This window comes from Anolis sagrei, chromosome 7, assembly GCF_037176765.1.
Source record: "Anolis sagrei isolate rAnoSag1 chromosome 7, rAnoSag1.mat, whole genome shotgun sequence".
Classification (NCBI taxonomy): Eukaryota; Metazoa; Chordata; class Lepidosauria; order Squamata; family Dactyloidae; genus Anolis; species Anolis sagrei.
In genome coordinates this window covers 28,444,305-28,459,577 of record NC_090027.1, presented here as the reverse complement: position 1 = coordinate 28,459,577, position 15,273 = coordinate 28,444,305, and the positions used below count along the sequence as shown (strand labels likewise).

Sequence of the window (15,273 nt, the reverse complement as noted above, 5' to 3'; positions counted from 1 at the left end):
TCTGTATCAACAACACTATGTGATGAAATTAGGAAACAATTCTCTTCCTGGTTTAAAAGTGTTATTCCTGTTTGATTGTGCGGTACTTACTTTGAGAGTAGTTGTAATACTCCAGAAACTTGGTTGTTGTGGTTGTCACAAACTAGCTTGAATTGGTTGAGACTCCATGAGAAATTTGTTGAAAAACTATCGCAAAATGTGTTGCAGGATGTCCTGCAGACAAACTGTTTGCAGTTTAATAAACCTGTTCCATGTTTGTATGATAAAACCAATTAGGAAATTATATTTATAATCCAAGAACAAAAATCATGTTACATAGTGTCATCAATTGGCAGGCCATTCTCAAAAAAGTGCTTCAGCTGACATTTTCATTATTGACCTCAAAAACGTTGAATTCTTGAGATATCTCATTGACTTTGATTCACAAGGTGATCCTTACTTTCTGCCCTCTTCCCACATATTTTTTCACCTTTTTTTGTCTTGTGTTTTATGGCAGGTCACAGCTCCTTGTCACGGCCTAAATCCCTGTTGGTGTCTTCTCCCTCCACAAAACTACTCACCTTGGAGGAAGCGCAGGCAAGGACTCAGGCCCAGATAAATTCCCCAATTGTGGCAGACAGCAAGTACATCGAAGTGGGAGAAGGACCAGCTGCTCTACAAGGAAAATTCCATACAATCATAGACTTTCCATCTGAAAGGTAGAAGTGTCTGTTTAAGGAGCTCCATTGGCTGCCATTTATTTTCCTGTCCCGATTCAAGGTTCAAGTCATCACCTATAAAGCCCTAAACAGTTTGGGACCCGCCTACCTTCGTGACTTCATCTCCTCCCCCAAACCTGCCTGTTCCCTTCGTTCTTCGGGAGAGGCCCTTCTTTCGCCCCCTCCATTATCACAGACCCGATTTAAGGGAACAAGGGAGAGAGCTTTCTCCTCCGTGGCCCCCCGACTCTGGAACACATTACCTAGCGAGATTAGGCTAGCCCCCTCCTTAGAAATTTCTAAGAAGAACCTCAAGACGTGGCTTTTCCGCTGCGCTTTTGGGGAGTGATCTTTCATCTCCTTTGTCATGCTCCTCTATAATGGGTGCCCTCATATTGTATTGTCTCCTGTCCATATGAAGGATTGTCACTACTACTCCGTTCATGAGTCTCTTTTACAAATATGTAGGTTTTTATCTTTATCTCATCCTGAGTTTTTATCACTGTATTTTACACATGTGGCCCACTCCTTGTGATTGTGTTTGATTTTCTATTGTATTATTTTGTATTGTTTTGTTATATTTTATGCTTGTCTTATTTTATTTTATTATGATATTGTCTTATGTTTTTTGTTACTCTATTGTAATGCATTTCTGGGCTTGGCCACCCGAGTCCCCTTTGGGGAGATGGTGGCGGGGTATAAATAAAGATGATGATGATGATGATGATGATGATGATGATGATTATTATTATTATTATGTCTATGTGTTTATGTATTGTGTGATGCATCAATGTGTGCCCATAGACCTTAGATTAAGACCTAACCCCAAAGGAAAAAGCAGGGAAGGACAATAGGAGGAGGTTAGTTGTGAAATACCAATGTAGAAAAAGAAAGGGGGGTGAGGCTATCCTGACAACCTCTAAGTTAAAGGTAAAGGTTTCCCCTGACATTAAGTCTAGTCGAGTGACTCGTGGGGGTGGGGTGATGCTCATCTCCATTCCTAAGCTGAAGAGCCAGTGTTGTCCATAGACAGCTCCAAGATCATTTGGCCAGCATGACTGCATGGAGCTCCATGACCTTCCAGCAGAAATGGTACCTATTGATCTACATTTGCATGTTTTCGAACTGCTAGGTTGGCAGAAGCTGGGGCTAACAGTGGGAGCTCACTACCGGTCCCCGGATTTAAACCGCCAAGTTAAGCAGCTCGGCAGTTTAATCCGCTGTGTCACCAGAGATCCCATCTAGACATTTTATCCTGAGAGTGGTCTGAATTGCAATCCTGTTACTGGACTGCAGTAACAGTACTTCATATGAACTCATAGAATCATAGAAGTAGACTACAAGAGTCATTATGTCCAACCCTATTCTGCCATGCAGGATCACACAAACAAAGCAACCTTGGCAGATGGCTATCTGCCACTCTCTCTCACCTTGCTAAACATCCATGGCAGGCCATATCCGAAAACCAACAGCCATTTTCAGCCATCCCATTACTGACACATGCCACACAAATCTTTCCTACCAAAACCAGAAATGTCCTGAAGGTCATTTCTTGAGTTTAAAAAAGAAGGGGGGGGGGGGAGATGTTGGCTCAAAGAGGGCATGTAGAATAGAATTGTGCATTCCCTCTCTTTTCTATTGCTAGATATGCATTGCCCACTTTAGAACATCCTCTAAATGGAAGCTATTTCCTGTTGTCCCACTACAGAAAGAGGCCACCCGCTAAGGTGAAAAAGTCACCTGTGGGCAGCTGGCGCTCCTTCTTCAACCTGGGAAAATCCTCATCGCTCTCCAAACGGAAACTGCAGCGCAATCCCAGCGAGCCCTCCGAAATGAAAGCCATTGCCCTTGCAGGTAAAGGTGTGCCAGGTCGTTTGTAGAGCTGGGTATCATTTTTCTTTGCTTCGTATTGTTTGTTTTAAATAATGGAATTGTAGGTTTCAAGTAGTTCCCATTTTGCTGATCACTTATAGTCTCCGGAAGATCTGTTGTGAAGTAACATCACTGAAGTCGCATGTTATATGCTCAATTTCACAGCACCCATTATATTCTGCAGTTCTTCAGCCATTGTTGTAAAATACACTCTTTGCATAGTTTGAGGAAAATATATGGCTTATGTTATGTTATGTTCTGTTGAAATATCAGTTTCTGCTAATATATATGCCCATTTGTTAATTTCATTCAACTGTTCTGTTTCTGGCTGTCCAGGAGGGCGAGGAGACAGTGGGACCCTGCGCTCAGCTAAAAGTGAAGAGTCCCTCTCCTCTTTACATGCTATTGATGGTAAGATGGGGGTAGTTCTTGAATCCATTCAACTTCACTGTTGTGGGAAAGAAGATATCAGCTTTATTTTTTAATAATCCAAATGCATTTTTTTCCTTTTAGTAGAATTTTTAGAAGATGCCTCCCACCATTAAAATTATCCAAAATAAAAATTGCCAGGAATACATTCCTTCCCATTTCCAGTAAAAATATATCAGAAGGACCGGAAGTAGAATTATTAGAAGATGCCTATTACCTTTCATAGAATCATAGAGTTGGAAGAGACTTCATGGGCCATCCAGACCAACCCCCTGCCAAGAAGCAGGAATATTGCATTCAAAGTACCCCTGACAGATGGCCATCCAGCCTCTGTTCAAAAGCTTCCAAAGAAGGAGCCTCCACCGCACTCCAGGCAGAGAGTTCCACTGCTGAACAGCTCTCACAATCAGGAAGTTCTTCCTCATGTTCAGATGGAATCTCCTTTCTTGTAGTTTGAATCCATTGTTCCGTGTCCTAGTCTCCAGGGCAGCAGAAAACAAGCTTGCTCCTTCCTCCCTATGACTTCCTCTCACATATTTATACATGGCTATCATGTCTCCTCTCAGCCTTCTCTTCTTCAGGCTAAACATGCCCAGTTCTTTAAGCCGCTCTTCATAGGACTTGTTCTCCAGATCCTTGATCATTTTATTATTATTATTATTTATTATTATTAACTTTATTTGTACCCCGCTAGCATCTCCCGAAGGACTCAATGTGGCTTACAAAGGCCAAGGCCTCAAAAACATAGCATAACAATACACAACTCAAAGCAAATCAAAACAATTAAAGCAATATCAAAAAAACACAGAACAATAAAACAGTACACCAAACACAGTAAAACTGGGCCGGGCCAAATGTAATGGGTACAGATTAAAAGTGCTGATGTGACAGGTGGTATGTCGGATTTTAGGGTAAGTGCAGTGTGCAAGCAATCTTAAAGTCTAATAAAGTGCTTCTGGGACAGGTTGTTGGAGTTTTCCTATTCTGGAAAGGCACATAGGAACAGCCAGGTCTTCCAAGTTCTTCCTAAAGACTGCCAACGTAGGGGCCTGTCTAATGTCTTTGGGGAGTCTAATGTCTTTGGTTAGTTGCCCTCCTCTAGACACATTCCAGCTTGTCAACATCTCCCTTCAATTGTGGTGCCCAGAATTGGACACAATATTCCAGGTGTGGTCTAACCAAGGCAGAATAGAGGGGTAGCATTACTTCCCTGGATCTAGACACTATGCTCCTGTTGATGCAGGCCAAAATCCCATTGGCTTTTTTTTGCCGCCACATCACATTGTTGGCTCATGTTTAACTTGCTGTCCACGAGGACTCCAAGATCTTTTTCACATCTACTGCTCTCGAGCCACGCGTCCCCCACCTTTAAAATTATCCAAAATAGTAATTGCCTAGGCATGTATTCGTTTCCACTTCCAGTAAAAAGAATAGCAGCGGGATTGCAAGGGCAAAGGCAATGCAAGGGCAATGGGGCAAAGAAGGCAAAGGTCATTTCAACTCAAAATACTCGGGACCAAACTTTGAGCAGACATTTATTCTCATTATAAAGAAAATAGAAGAAAGCCTAAGCCTGTATATCAGTGGTTCCCAAACTTTTTTTTCACCAGGGACCACTTGAACAGGAACCCCTCTCCAACATTAGTCCAAAAAGGGTTAAGAATTAGTTTTTGGTCAACTTTAGATTTGGTTTGGTTATTTGGGTTGCTGGTTCCAAAAATTGAATTGGATAGACCACATCAGCTCTAGTTTCTGATACAGAACATACACCACCAGTAGTTGCCATTTGCTCGCCCACAGAAAACCATATTTAATAAGCTAGAGCTGATGTTTATTTATTTATTTATTTTAAACTTTTCTATCCCGATCTTCTCACCTCCATAGAGGGACTTAGACCAGCTTACAGCAAGGATTCAATGCTACTAATACAAGTTAAACATCATACAATACAAGATTAAAATACATATAGATAAAATACATATATACCAAATCGCCAAGGTAAAATCATGTTCAACTCAGTCTGCATATGTGGTCACTCACTTTGGTCTGTAACTAGTCTCAGCCATTATTCTGGGAATGCTTCGTTCCATAACTAGGATTTCACTAGCCTCCTGAAGGACAAGAGGGAGGGAGTGGATCTAATCTCACTCAGGAAAGAGTTCCATAGCTAAGGGGCCACCACAGAGAAGGCCCTGTCTCATTCCCACCAAACGCGCTTGCGAAGGTGGTGGGACCGAGAGCAGGGCCTCTCCGGAAGATCTTAACATCCTTTATGGTTCATAGGGGAGAATACGTTCGGATGTTGTAGTAGTAATCTTTCATAAGTAGTCAGCCTCTCTGCTCCTGACATCCCTGTTGCCTCAGCACTATAAGAGGGTTTCATGAGACCAGTTGCTCTCGTTGCCACATGGTTTTGAGACAAAGGTGTAGTAATGGTGAGGCTGCAGACCGTGTTTTTGTTCTTGCTAACCACTGGTGGTCCATGGACCACTTGTTGGGAACCACTGCTGTATATATTATAAAATGTAACTGTTCAAAATAATTTTACACAATTGAAGTGTACTTTTACACAACTGATTATAATACATTAATGCGAATTTGCCTTCTTTCTTGCTAGGCGAATCGAAACTTTTTCGACCTCGAAGACCAAGGTCTAGCAGTGACGCATTGTCTGCTTCTTTTAATGGGGACCTCCTGGGAAACATGAACCGCTGCAATTCCTATGATAACCTTCCCCACGGCCATGGGAATGAAGAAGAGGGGCATATCCATGTTCCTGCTCTCATCTCTCCACGGTCATCTGAGGATGTTGACCTGAGCCCACCAGAAATTGGTGTGGCTAGCCTGGATTTTGACCCCATGTCTTTCCAATGCAGCCCACCAAAAGCAGAGTCCGAGTGTCTCGACAGCAGCACTTCCCTCCTGGAGTCAATAGACTTCAATAAGGACAAGCAAAGTACCTTTAAGAAGGAGTTAGACTCAGGCAGCCAGTGCCAGACCCCTGGCAGTGCCACAAGCTCTGAACCAGTTTCCCCTTTTCAAGAGAAGACAATGAGTCCCTTCTTCACCCTAGACTTGAGCCCAACAGAAGCAAAGCCACCCAAACCCCAGTCTTTCTCAGAGAAGGTCTCTCATGCCTTCTCCCCCAAGATGGGGCGAAAGCCCATCAGATCTCCGCCACTGCATATCTCAGAGCCAGTTTCCTTCACTATCACCAGCCGAATGCCAGATGTTATCATTGGAGGGGTGTCAGGAAGTATAGGCTCTTCAGACTGGACTAAAGGAAATGCCGGCATGAGTGAAGCTGCGGCCATATCTCCACCCCAGCTGGTAACATCCCCATTAAAAGATAATGACATGAAACCTGGTGAAGGACCCCAACATAAGTTCCAGAACCAAGAAGATGCTAAGAAACTAGATCTTCAAAAAGAGATGGAGCAATCCATGCCCAGCAGCAGCCAGAGTAAGCCTGTACCTTCTGGACAGACACAGCCAGGTACAGTGTGTTTTCCTCCATTCTTTCTTTAAGTTCACAAGCAACAAGCCTCTCTCACTTCTCTGCGTGCCTTTAAACAAAGGGGGAAAATCTGGCGATAAAAAGCCAGACTCTGTTGTCTTCCAGAGCATGTGGAGGTTGCTCAGTCTCTAGTAGAGGGCATTAAAGGAACCCCAAGCTTCTCTGCCGCCTCCTTGCATCACAGATATATATAGAGATAATAAATGCCTGAATATTTTGTATAGCCTTATATCTTTTCACTCTTTCATAAAATGAAACGATCTCTCGCGATCCTTCCATATCAGATTTCCACCCGATAAGCCTATTTTTAACTAAAACTAAATAAATAAATCTGGCTGTACTTGAAGAAGGGACCATTTTTTGACCCCAAATAGCCTGTGAATGAATAAATTGTACAAAAGATCCTATCCAAGGATCGGATCTTCCCTTTCTGCATTATCTACTGCTTAGCTCTCTAGGAGTGCAACAGGAACTTTTAGACAATCTCTTGCGCTTTTCACATCGAACTGCTGTCCTGTTTGCATGTATGGCTCAGAAGATGCACTTTGTCACGCCAAGGAGTTGCCACTGTCAAATGTTGGAGGAGCCCTTATTTTTTTTATAATGGTCTATAGGAATTGCTCACTCTCCTTCCAGGATAACATAAATTATTCTCTTTTTTTTTCCTACCCTTCCTCCCACTAGGAGCAGTTGCCCTCGACTCCCCCCAGGATGCTGTTCCAGTCAATTCTCTCTCTGTTGTCCCTCCTCCTCCTCCAAAAAATGCTGCACGTATATTAGCCTTAGCCCTGGCAGAATCTGCCCAACAAGCCTCTGTTCAGTCCCAGAAGAAACCGGACGTTCATTCTGAGTGTGCCACCTGCACAGAGACTGAGAGCGGTGGAACGGTAGAAAAATTCCATCCCTATTCTGGCATTACCCCAGAAAAGTTCCACCTCTATTCTTCTCTGATAGAGAGCCAACTAAATTTTCCAAATACTACAGCTGGAGATCACCACAGGAGTGGATTCCCTGTGGATCAAAACAGTAGCATGGCAGAGAGTAGCAATCACCTCCATGTTGGCTACCCAGTATTCCGGGACCACCCCCTTGTCCCTGCTGACATACCTGGAAACTTTCATAGTGGCAACAGTATGGGTTGGGACCATTCCCACTTCCATCCATGCATGTTGGGCGACACACGCCATCCTCCTCATTCTGTTCTAACTGAGGGTCAGAACCACTCCGATCCTTGTACTACCAGAGAACCTGTTCAGTCAGAACCACCCAGCGCAGAGACACCTGTAGAAAACCCTCCCCTCCATCCCTGTCTGTCTTTGGAGAAGAATCAAGTCCATAATAGCAAACCTCATTTTCCCATCAGCACAGCAGATGACAAACTTCAGTTTCCTCCTGTAACTTCCGAAGAGAAAAAAGCTGCCACAGTTCTGGCATATATGGCAAAGAACCCGACAGCAGCAACTGAAATCGACACCAGTCAGAACATGGTTCCTCCCCAGCCAGCCACAGTCAGCACTAGCAGCAACACGTGGGGTGAAGCGGGACATGCAACTGCTGAGTACACTCTTGCAGGCAGCCACCAAGCTCCACCACAGAGACCAGGGGACTACCAGCCAGCCATGGGGCAAGCTCCGGCCACTAAAGCTTCTTGCGACTTCAGTCAGGTAAAGGTTACCCTGAGCATGTGTGTCCAGTGTTCTCTGTCTAGCACTAAACCCATGTTAACATTTATTCCCACAGAACGGAAAATGCATACAACCCACAACATCCCAGGTCATTTACCTTACTTTTAATGTTTTTCCTTTCTTCTTCCAAACCTTCCAGAGATATTACTTAGTGAAGTGAATGTATTTGAAGTTAAATGAAATGGCTTTTTTGATTGTTTCCTCTCTGTTTTGCTATTGTAATTTTTGAGTTTTTAAATACTGGTAGCCAGATTTTGTTCATTTTCATGGTTTCCTCCTTTCTGTTGAAATTGTCCACATGCTTGTGGATTTCAATGGCTTCTCTGTGTAGTCTGACATGGTGGTTGTGAGAGTGGTCCAGCATTTCCATGTTCTCAAATAATATGCTGTGCCCAGGCTGGTTCATCAGGTGCTCTGCTATGGCTGACTTCTCTGGTTGAAGGAGTCTGCAGTGCCTCTCATGTTCCTTGATGCGTGTTTGGGCAATGCTGCTGCGTTTGGTGGTCCCTATGTAGACTTGTCCACAGCTGCATGGTACACGGTAGACTCCTTCAGAAGTGAGAGGATCCCTCTTGTCCTTTGCTGAACGTAGCATTTGTTGGATTTTCTTTGTGGGTCTGTAGATAGTTTGTGTATTGTGTTTTGTATGCATTTGAAGTTAGCTGCTCTTAGAAAAGAGCTGAACATTTGTAGTGTGTTATAAACTCAGACCAACAAAACATTGAGTCGTTGTAGGTTTTTTCGGGCTATATGGTCATGGTCTAGAGGCATTCTCTCCTGATGTTTCGCCTGCATCTATGGCAAGCATCCTCAGAGGTAGTGAGGTCTGTTGGAACTAGGAAAATTGGGTTTATATATTTGTGAAATGATGTCCAGGGTGGGACAAAGAACTCTTGTCTGCTGGAGCTAGGTGTGAATGTTTCAACAACCCAGTGATTCCGGCCATGAAAGCCTTTGACAATACATTCAACAAAACATTTCTTACACGAAACATCAGCTAGAGGCAGTCCCCAAGTTACTAACAAGATAGACTCTGCAGGTTTGTTCTTAAGTTGAATTTGTATGTAAGTCAAAACAAGTACATTTTTTACTATAACTCTAGCCAAATATGTATGTGATACATAGATATAAATACCGTATATACTGGAGTATAAGCTGACTTGAATTTTCGCCGAGACACAAAAAACTGAGAAAACGATTGACTCGAATATAAGCTGAAGGTGGGAAATTTCAAAATAAAAATCGATACCAAGACAATTACATTAATTGAGGCATCGGTAGGCTAAATATTTTTGAATATTTATCTAAAACTGTAATTTAAGATAAGATCATCCAACTCTGATTAAACCATTATTCTAACCTTCTTCAGTGTGCTTACATATCCTTTCAATAATAATAAAGAGAATAAAATAATAAATGTAAACTAATAATAATAATGATAGAGTACAATAATGGAAATGTAATGAAGTAAAATAATAAATGTAATAATAATAAATAAATAAACTAAAATAATAACTGTAATAATACTAATAATAACAGTAAAATAATAAATAATGTTGACTCAAGTATAAGCCAGTGGGAACGTTTTTGGCCTTAAAAAGTGTGTGTGTGTGTGTGTGTGTGTGTGTATGAATATGTATATAATGTATATATAAGCTTTGGGTAGCACAGGGAAGGGTTAACACACCTGTTGTGTTTATTATGCTGTATGTGCCCCTCTTCAGGCTATTTCACCTCACTTTCTGTCTCCGTGATAATTAGATTTTGAAAAACTTATAGTGGAAACGAGGATTTGTGAGAAAGCTTCAATTGAGACCCCTTTTCCTCATGATAACTCTTTCAGGAGTGGATTTCCCTTTCTGAAGGGTAGATTTCTCTCATTTCCTTTTGACTGATCCCCATTCTTAGCAAAGATTCATTTGTAAGTCAGATGTTTGTAACTCAGGGACTGCCTATATAGGAAATTTCAGCTTTAGATCCTTATAGCTTTTGAGTTGTCATTTAACAGGATAAGCAGCTATGCGTGCAGTCTTGCAGTAGGTGGTGCTGTTGTTGCATGCGATTACTGTGCTTCCATATTTCATTCCACTACTTTTCAGGTCTTGATACTGATACAGACATGAAATATAGGCAGCATAAGTGTAAACTTTTTTTTCATGTCAGGAGCAACTTGAGAAACTGCAAGTTGCTTCTGGTATGAAAGAATTGGCCATCTGCAAGGACGTTGCCCATGGGATGCCCAGATGTTTTGACGTTTTACCATCCTGTGAGAGTCTTCTCTCATGACATTTTTTTTGTCGTGTCAGGAGCGACTGGAGAAACTGCAAGTCGCTTCTGGTGTGAGAGAATTGGCTGTCTGCAAGGACTTTTGGACTTCAGCTCCCACAATTCCTAACAGCCGGATGTTGGGAGTTGTGGGAGTTGAAGTCCAGGGCTCCTGGGGACCCCAGGTTTGCCAATGCTTTATTTATAATGAACCTTGTAGACATCTCTTGGAGATTTAACAATTTTAACAGTGAAATCCTGGCTCTGGCATCAGGTCTTTGCGGGTTAAACTGACTTGATGGCAAAGCTATGGTTTTAACAGACTCTGATGGACTGCGTATAGGACAACGACATAAATTGGCAATTGTTTTAATGTTTTTATAATGTTTTGTACTGTTTTTACTTGATATGTATACCTATGTTTTCTGTTTGTTGTTAGCCGTCCTGAGTCCCTCCGCGGAGGTTGAGATAGGACGGGAAAAGAATGTCCTAAATAAATAAATACAGCGTATCTGCTCCCACCAAAAAGTCATCTTTGTTTGTCAGTAGAGCCTGTCTTCAGTTCAAAGGATGCAAATGGGCCAAAACTGATTTTTGGTTTGCTTTCTTATTCCAGGTACGAAGGGAGGCGATTGCAGAGAAAGTCCCTGAGCCTCGATCCGCTGAACCGGCTCCTATTTTCATTCCTGAGGGCAGTGCCGCAATCCAGTGTACATCAGCCACGCCAGTTGCCACGTTTCACCAAGGCCATTTGGAAAAGGCCCGAGAGAACGCCAGGGCTCCCCCTTTGCACCTGAGGTCTGAGTCTGTCCCAACTGCATCGTCTTACGGATTTACCCCTCCGGTCCCTCCTGTGAGAACAATGGAAAGTAAAATAGCAGCAGCCATGCATGCAAACAGTGCGGACACTGTGAACCCAGCCACATACCATTCCTATATGGCTCCCTCCGCACTGCAGCAAACAGTAGAGGATCAAATGTTGCCACCGCCGCCACCTCCTCCCCTACCGAAACAAGCTTCCCTTCCGTCTACCTATTTCTCTCACCCGAAGGCAGAGAGCACTGCAGATCCTCCAGCATCAGAGAACTGTGGGCATCACAAGCCAACATCCATGCATCAGTACAGAGCTGAAAGCATGCCAGGGCACTTGTATCACAGCAAGTCTGAGCAACACCCGGGCTATCCTTCTCTGGCAGAGACCGCTCCTTCCATGGGCTCCAGGTACGGTGCATATGCTACCCAAGGGAAGAGCTCATCTGTCCATCACTCCAAGCCTCGCAGCCGAGTGGAATATATATCCTCCATGAGCCCACCAATGAGGAGCTCTAGTTATGCTGAGGAGACCCCACCGTATCCCAGCATTCGTAGGGTGCATTCGTTGCACGTGACGGCTCCCTCCACGATCCGATCAGTCCCCATCTCCCGTACAGAGGTGCCTCCTGATGATGAGCCCCTTTATTGTCCAAGACCTCTCTACCAATATAAGCCATATCAGCCCCATGCGGATTATCATGTCACACAGTTACAGCCTTACTTTGAGAATGGGCGGGTTCATTACCGGTATAGCCCCTACTCGAGCTCATCTGGCTCTTCATGCTATACTGCCGCCGATGGTGGACTTTATGACTTGGATCCATATGGCACTATGAGAGTGAGGCAGTTTCATCCTTTCCCAGGCAGAGACTTTGCATCTTATTCCAAGCAGACCAAAAGTCTCTATCGCTATCCGGGCCTACCCCCATATCCACGGGGAGGCTTTGTTGGACACTTGGCAGGCAAAGAACACAGCTTCGTCAGCAGGGATGTGCCACCTGCTCCCGATGTCAAGCCCATGTATGTCTCCTGGGATTTGGAGGACATGGAAAAATACCGCATGCAGTCCATCCGTCGAGAAAGCCGTGCTCGCCAGAAAGTGAAAGGGCCCGTCATGTCCCAATATGACAATGTCACCCCTTCATTACAGGATGAATTACGAACTGTGGATGTTGTTCACATGCGCAGCAAATCTGATCCTGGGAAAACTGGACTCCTTACGGTTGCTGATGGAAAAGAAGGGAGATACCCAGGCAAGGGAGGCAGCCCTGAGGGAGACGAACGTTACTATGTGCCACATCCAGAACCTGATGTCGATAGAGCCCATTACCATGGGAACTATGGGAATGGGCAGTCGGAGAAACCTTGTCTCCCTCAAAAACAAAGCAGCCTCAGGAGTCGAAAGCAACACGAAACGAGCTGCAATTCAGCAGAGCACAGAACACACCTGCCACATGAAGCGAGCCATAGGCAGCCCCTGGATACTAAAAATGGACCGTCATATCCCGATTACCGGTCAAAGGGCCATCAGGAATTGTCAGAATCCATTGGATATCATCATTCTGGTGGGAAGTATGTCCCAGCTGCTCACGACGCCTCGAGGATAAATCATAAAGAGGTAAAACTGGCGGAGGACAAGGCTGATGTGGAGCGACCTCGACCCAGGCCATCCGCTTCTGCGGAAAAGCATTCCAGAGACTGCTACAAGGAAAGCGAGCACTACGGACAGCCTGCCGCAGTGCCACCTCCTAAACCGGAACGGAGCCACAGCCTCCGACTCCAACACCTGGAGAGCGGGGAGCAGCGGGACCCCGGTGGCCTCCTTTACCCATACCAAACCCTTGGCAAACGCCAAAGCACTATGACCGTTGTGTCCCAGTATGATAACTTGGAAGATTACCATACCATGCCTCAGCACCAAAGAGGAGGGGGCTATGCTGGAGGAGGGGGCTTTCTTCCCCCTTTTGCTCACCCACACAGTAGGACTTACGCCACCGCCCTGGGCCAAGGAGCTTTCCTTCCCACAGAGCTTTGCCTACAGCGGCAAGAGACTGAGATCCACGCAGAGTGACCTGGGGGGCAGAAGAAGGGATAGAGAGTAAGCAGCCCCTGCTGGACAGTGGACTGGTCTATTTTTTCAGTGATAATACAAAATTTAAAAAAAATACATCAAAGCAACTCCTGCCATTAGCCCCCCTACCCACTCAGCTCCAGCCCTCCCTCCACCATGCTGCTTACTGTTTTTTATATTGCAAATGTATAGTTTTCCCTCCCTCGTATTATTTAACAATAGATTGCAACCATCAAGCAGGCTTTTGTTCAGGCTTGAAGACAAAAACAGTATCCGAGAAAACCAGAAATTAGAGCTGGAAATATAGGAAGGGGGGGCATGCTGTGAAGGGTTCCCACTTCCTTCGATTTCCAGACCTATAGCTTTGTCACTATCCTCCAGAATCCTGTGCATGATAATATGTATTTACCGGTTGATACCGATATTTCTTCTCCAGGTAAAAGTCCCTTAATATGTGATCAATAGAGAGATTTATAGAACGACAAACTTTCATAAATAATTTAACTTGGTATTTTAGCCTCCACGCACTAAACTCTAGGAAGAGATTATTTTATATTATTTGTTCCATGTTTGATTTTTAAATAATAATAATAATAATAACAATAATATGGTACCCTTTCCCCTAAATGTTCTCTCAGTGCTTGTTAAATTCGGATCGAATCTGAAATTGGTCAGTTGTTGCAGGAAATACTGGATATGGTCCACGGAGGTGAAGAGAAAAGCAAAATGATCTTGTCTGTTTCAGTGCTTTCTCTTAAGAAATCCACACTTAGTTGCTTCAAAGATTGGGATGTATAAACCTCAGGACTGATTAGCATTGTTTTGAATGGAGCTGATTTACCCAAGCTGACAGGTAACGCTTACATTTGTAACATTTTAGGATCCCTTTTCATGACAAATTTGTTTCCCTAAGTAGTCTTCTAACAGTGGATATTTGGCAATCCTCTGCTGGATGAGCCCAACTAAGAGTAGCAAAATAGCTGTGTCCCGTCCCAGCTCCCAATGCTTTCAGCAGGGAGTGTCGCAGTATATTCTGCATAAGGGCAAGCTGATTTAACTCCCCATTAAAGTAAGTTCAAATAGTAATTATTATTGTTGCGCCTCTGTCTTTATTGCTGATTATTTGTTAGTTATGACCAACATGCTCCCATGTACCTGTAAATTTAGTGACCCAACTTCTTCATGTCCTGAAATAATGTCAATTGGCTTGACCTAAGGGATAGTTAACTGTGTTGCAGCACACACCTTTCTAACCGTGTTGTTGAGGCAGATATGAAGAACCCATGGCCCTCCAGATGTTGTTAGAATCCAACTTTAATCAGTCCCAGCTAGCATATCTAACGATTGAGCCGTAGCCCAGCATTTGAGAAGCAACAGGATGATTTCGCCTTATATGTTTTTAGCATTTAAATTGGTGGTGCGGTGCACAATCTGATGCACCATCTCCCTTACTTTTTAGATACCTGTAGCAACGGAACAGTATATTAGTTTGCTTTTGTGGTGAAGTTATAAAAATCCAGTGCTTTTAAAAATGATGTCTTTTCTGAAAAAGAAGCAAGTAGAGATCTCAGACTTGCACATAACCTTAGGAATCAGATAGTAAATACCCCAGTATTGCACTTACTCCATCAAAAAGTTCAGCATTCCAGTAGATGTCATGAAAAAAGCCCCTCAATAGTCCAGTCCAGGTATAAATGTGTTCTTCTTCTGGATCATCAAAACTCCATAGCTTACTTCAAGTCCAGAAGAGGTGCTCAGAACAGCTTTGTAATCATTAGCAGATGATGAGGATCACTAGAAGGAAGACATCTTAGAGCAGTGGTTCTCAACTTGTGGGTCTCCAGATGTTTTGGCCTTCAACTCCCAGAAATCCTAACAGCTGGTAAACTGGCTGAGATTTCTGGGAGTTGTAGGCCAAAACAT

The 15,273-nt window shown here is 43.7% G+C and overlaps 1 protein-coding gene across 4 annotated transcripts in view; it reads left to right on the top strand.

Annotated features, from left to right (window-relative positions):
• ARHGAP32 (Rho GTPase activating protein 32) overlaps positions 1-14,885 on the top strand; it is a 236,503-nt gene extending 221,618 nt beyond the window's left edge. For all 4 annotated transcript variants that reach the window (XM_060787498.2, XM_060787496.2, XM_060787497.2 and 1 more), the window contains 6 exons: positions 497-698; positions 2,407-2,552; positions 2,907-2,981; positions 5,617-6,495; positions 7,201-8,180; positions 11,083-14,885. In XM_060787498.2, coding sequence (XP_060643481.2) covers positions 497-698; positions 2,407-2,552; positions 2,907-2,981; positions 5,617-6,495; positions 7,201-8,180; positions 11,083-13,350 — 4,550 coding nt within the window. In that variant the 3' untranslated portion in view covers positions 13,351-14,885. The remainder of the gene's footprint in view (positions 1-496; positions 699-2,406; positions 2,553-2,906; positions 2,982-5,616; positions 6,496-7,200; positions 8,181-11,082) is intronic.
• The last annotated feature ends 388 nt before the right edge of the window (positions 14,886-15,273 follow it).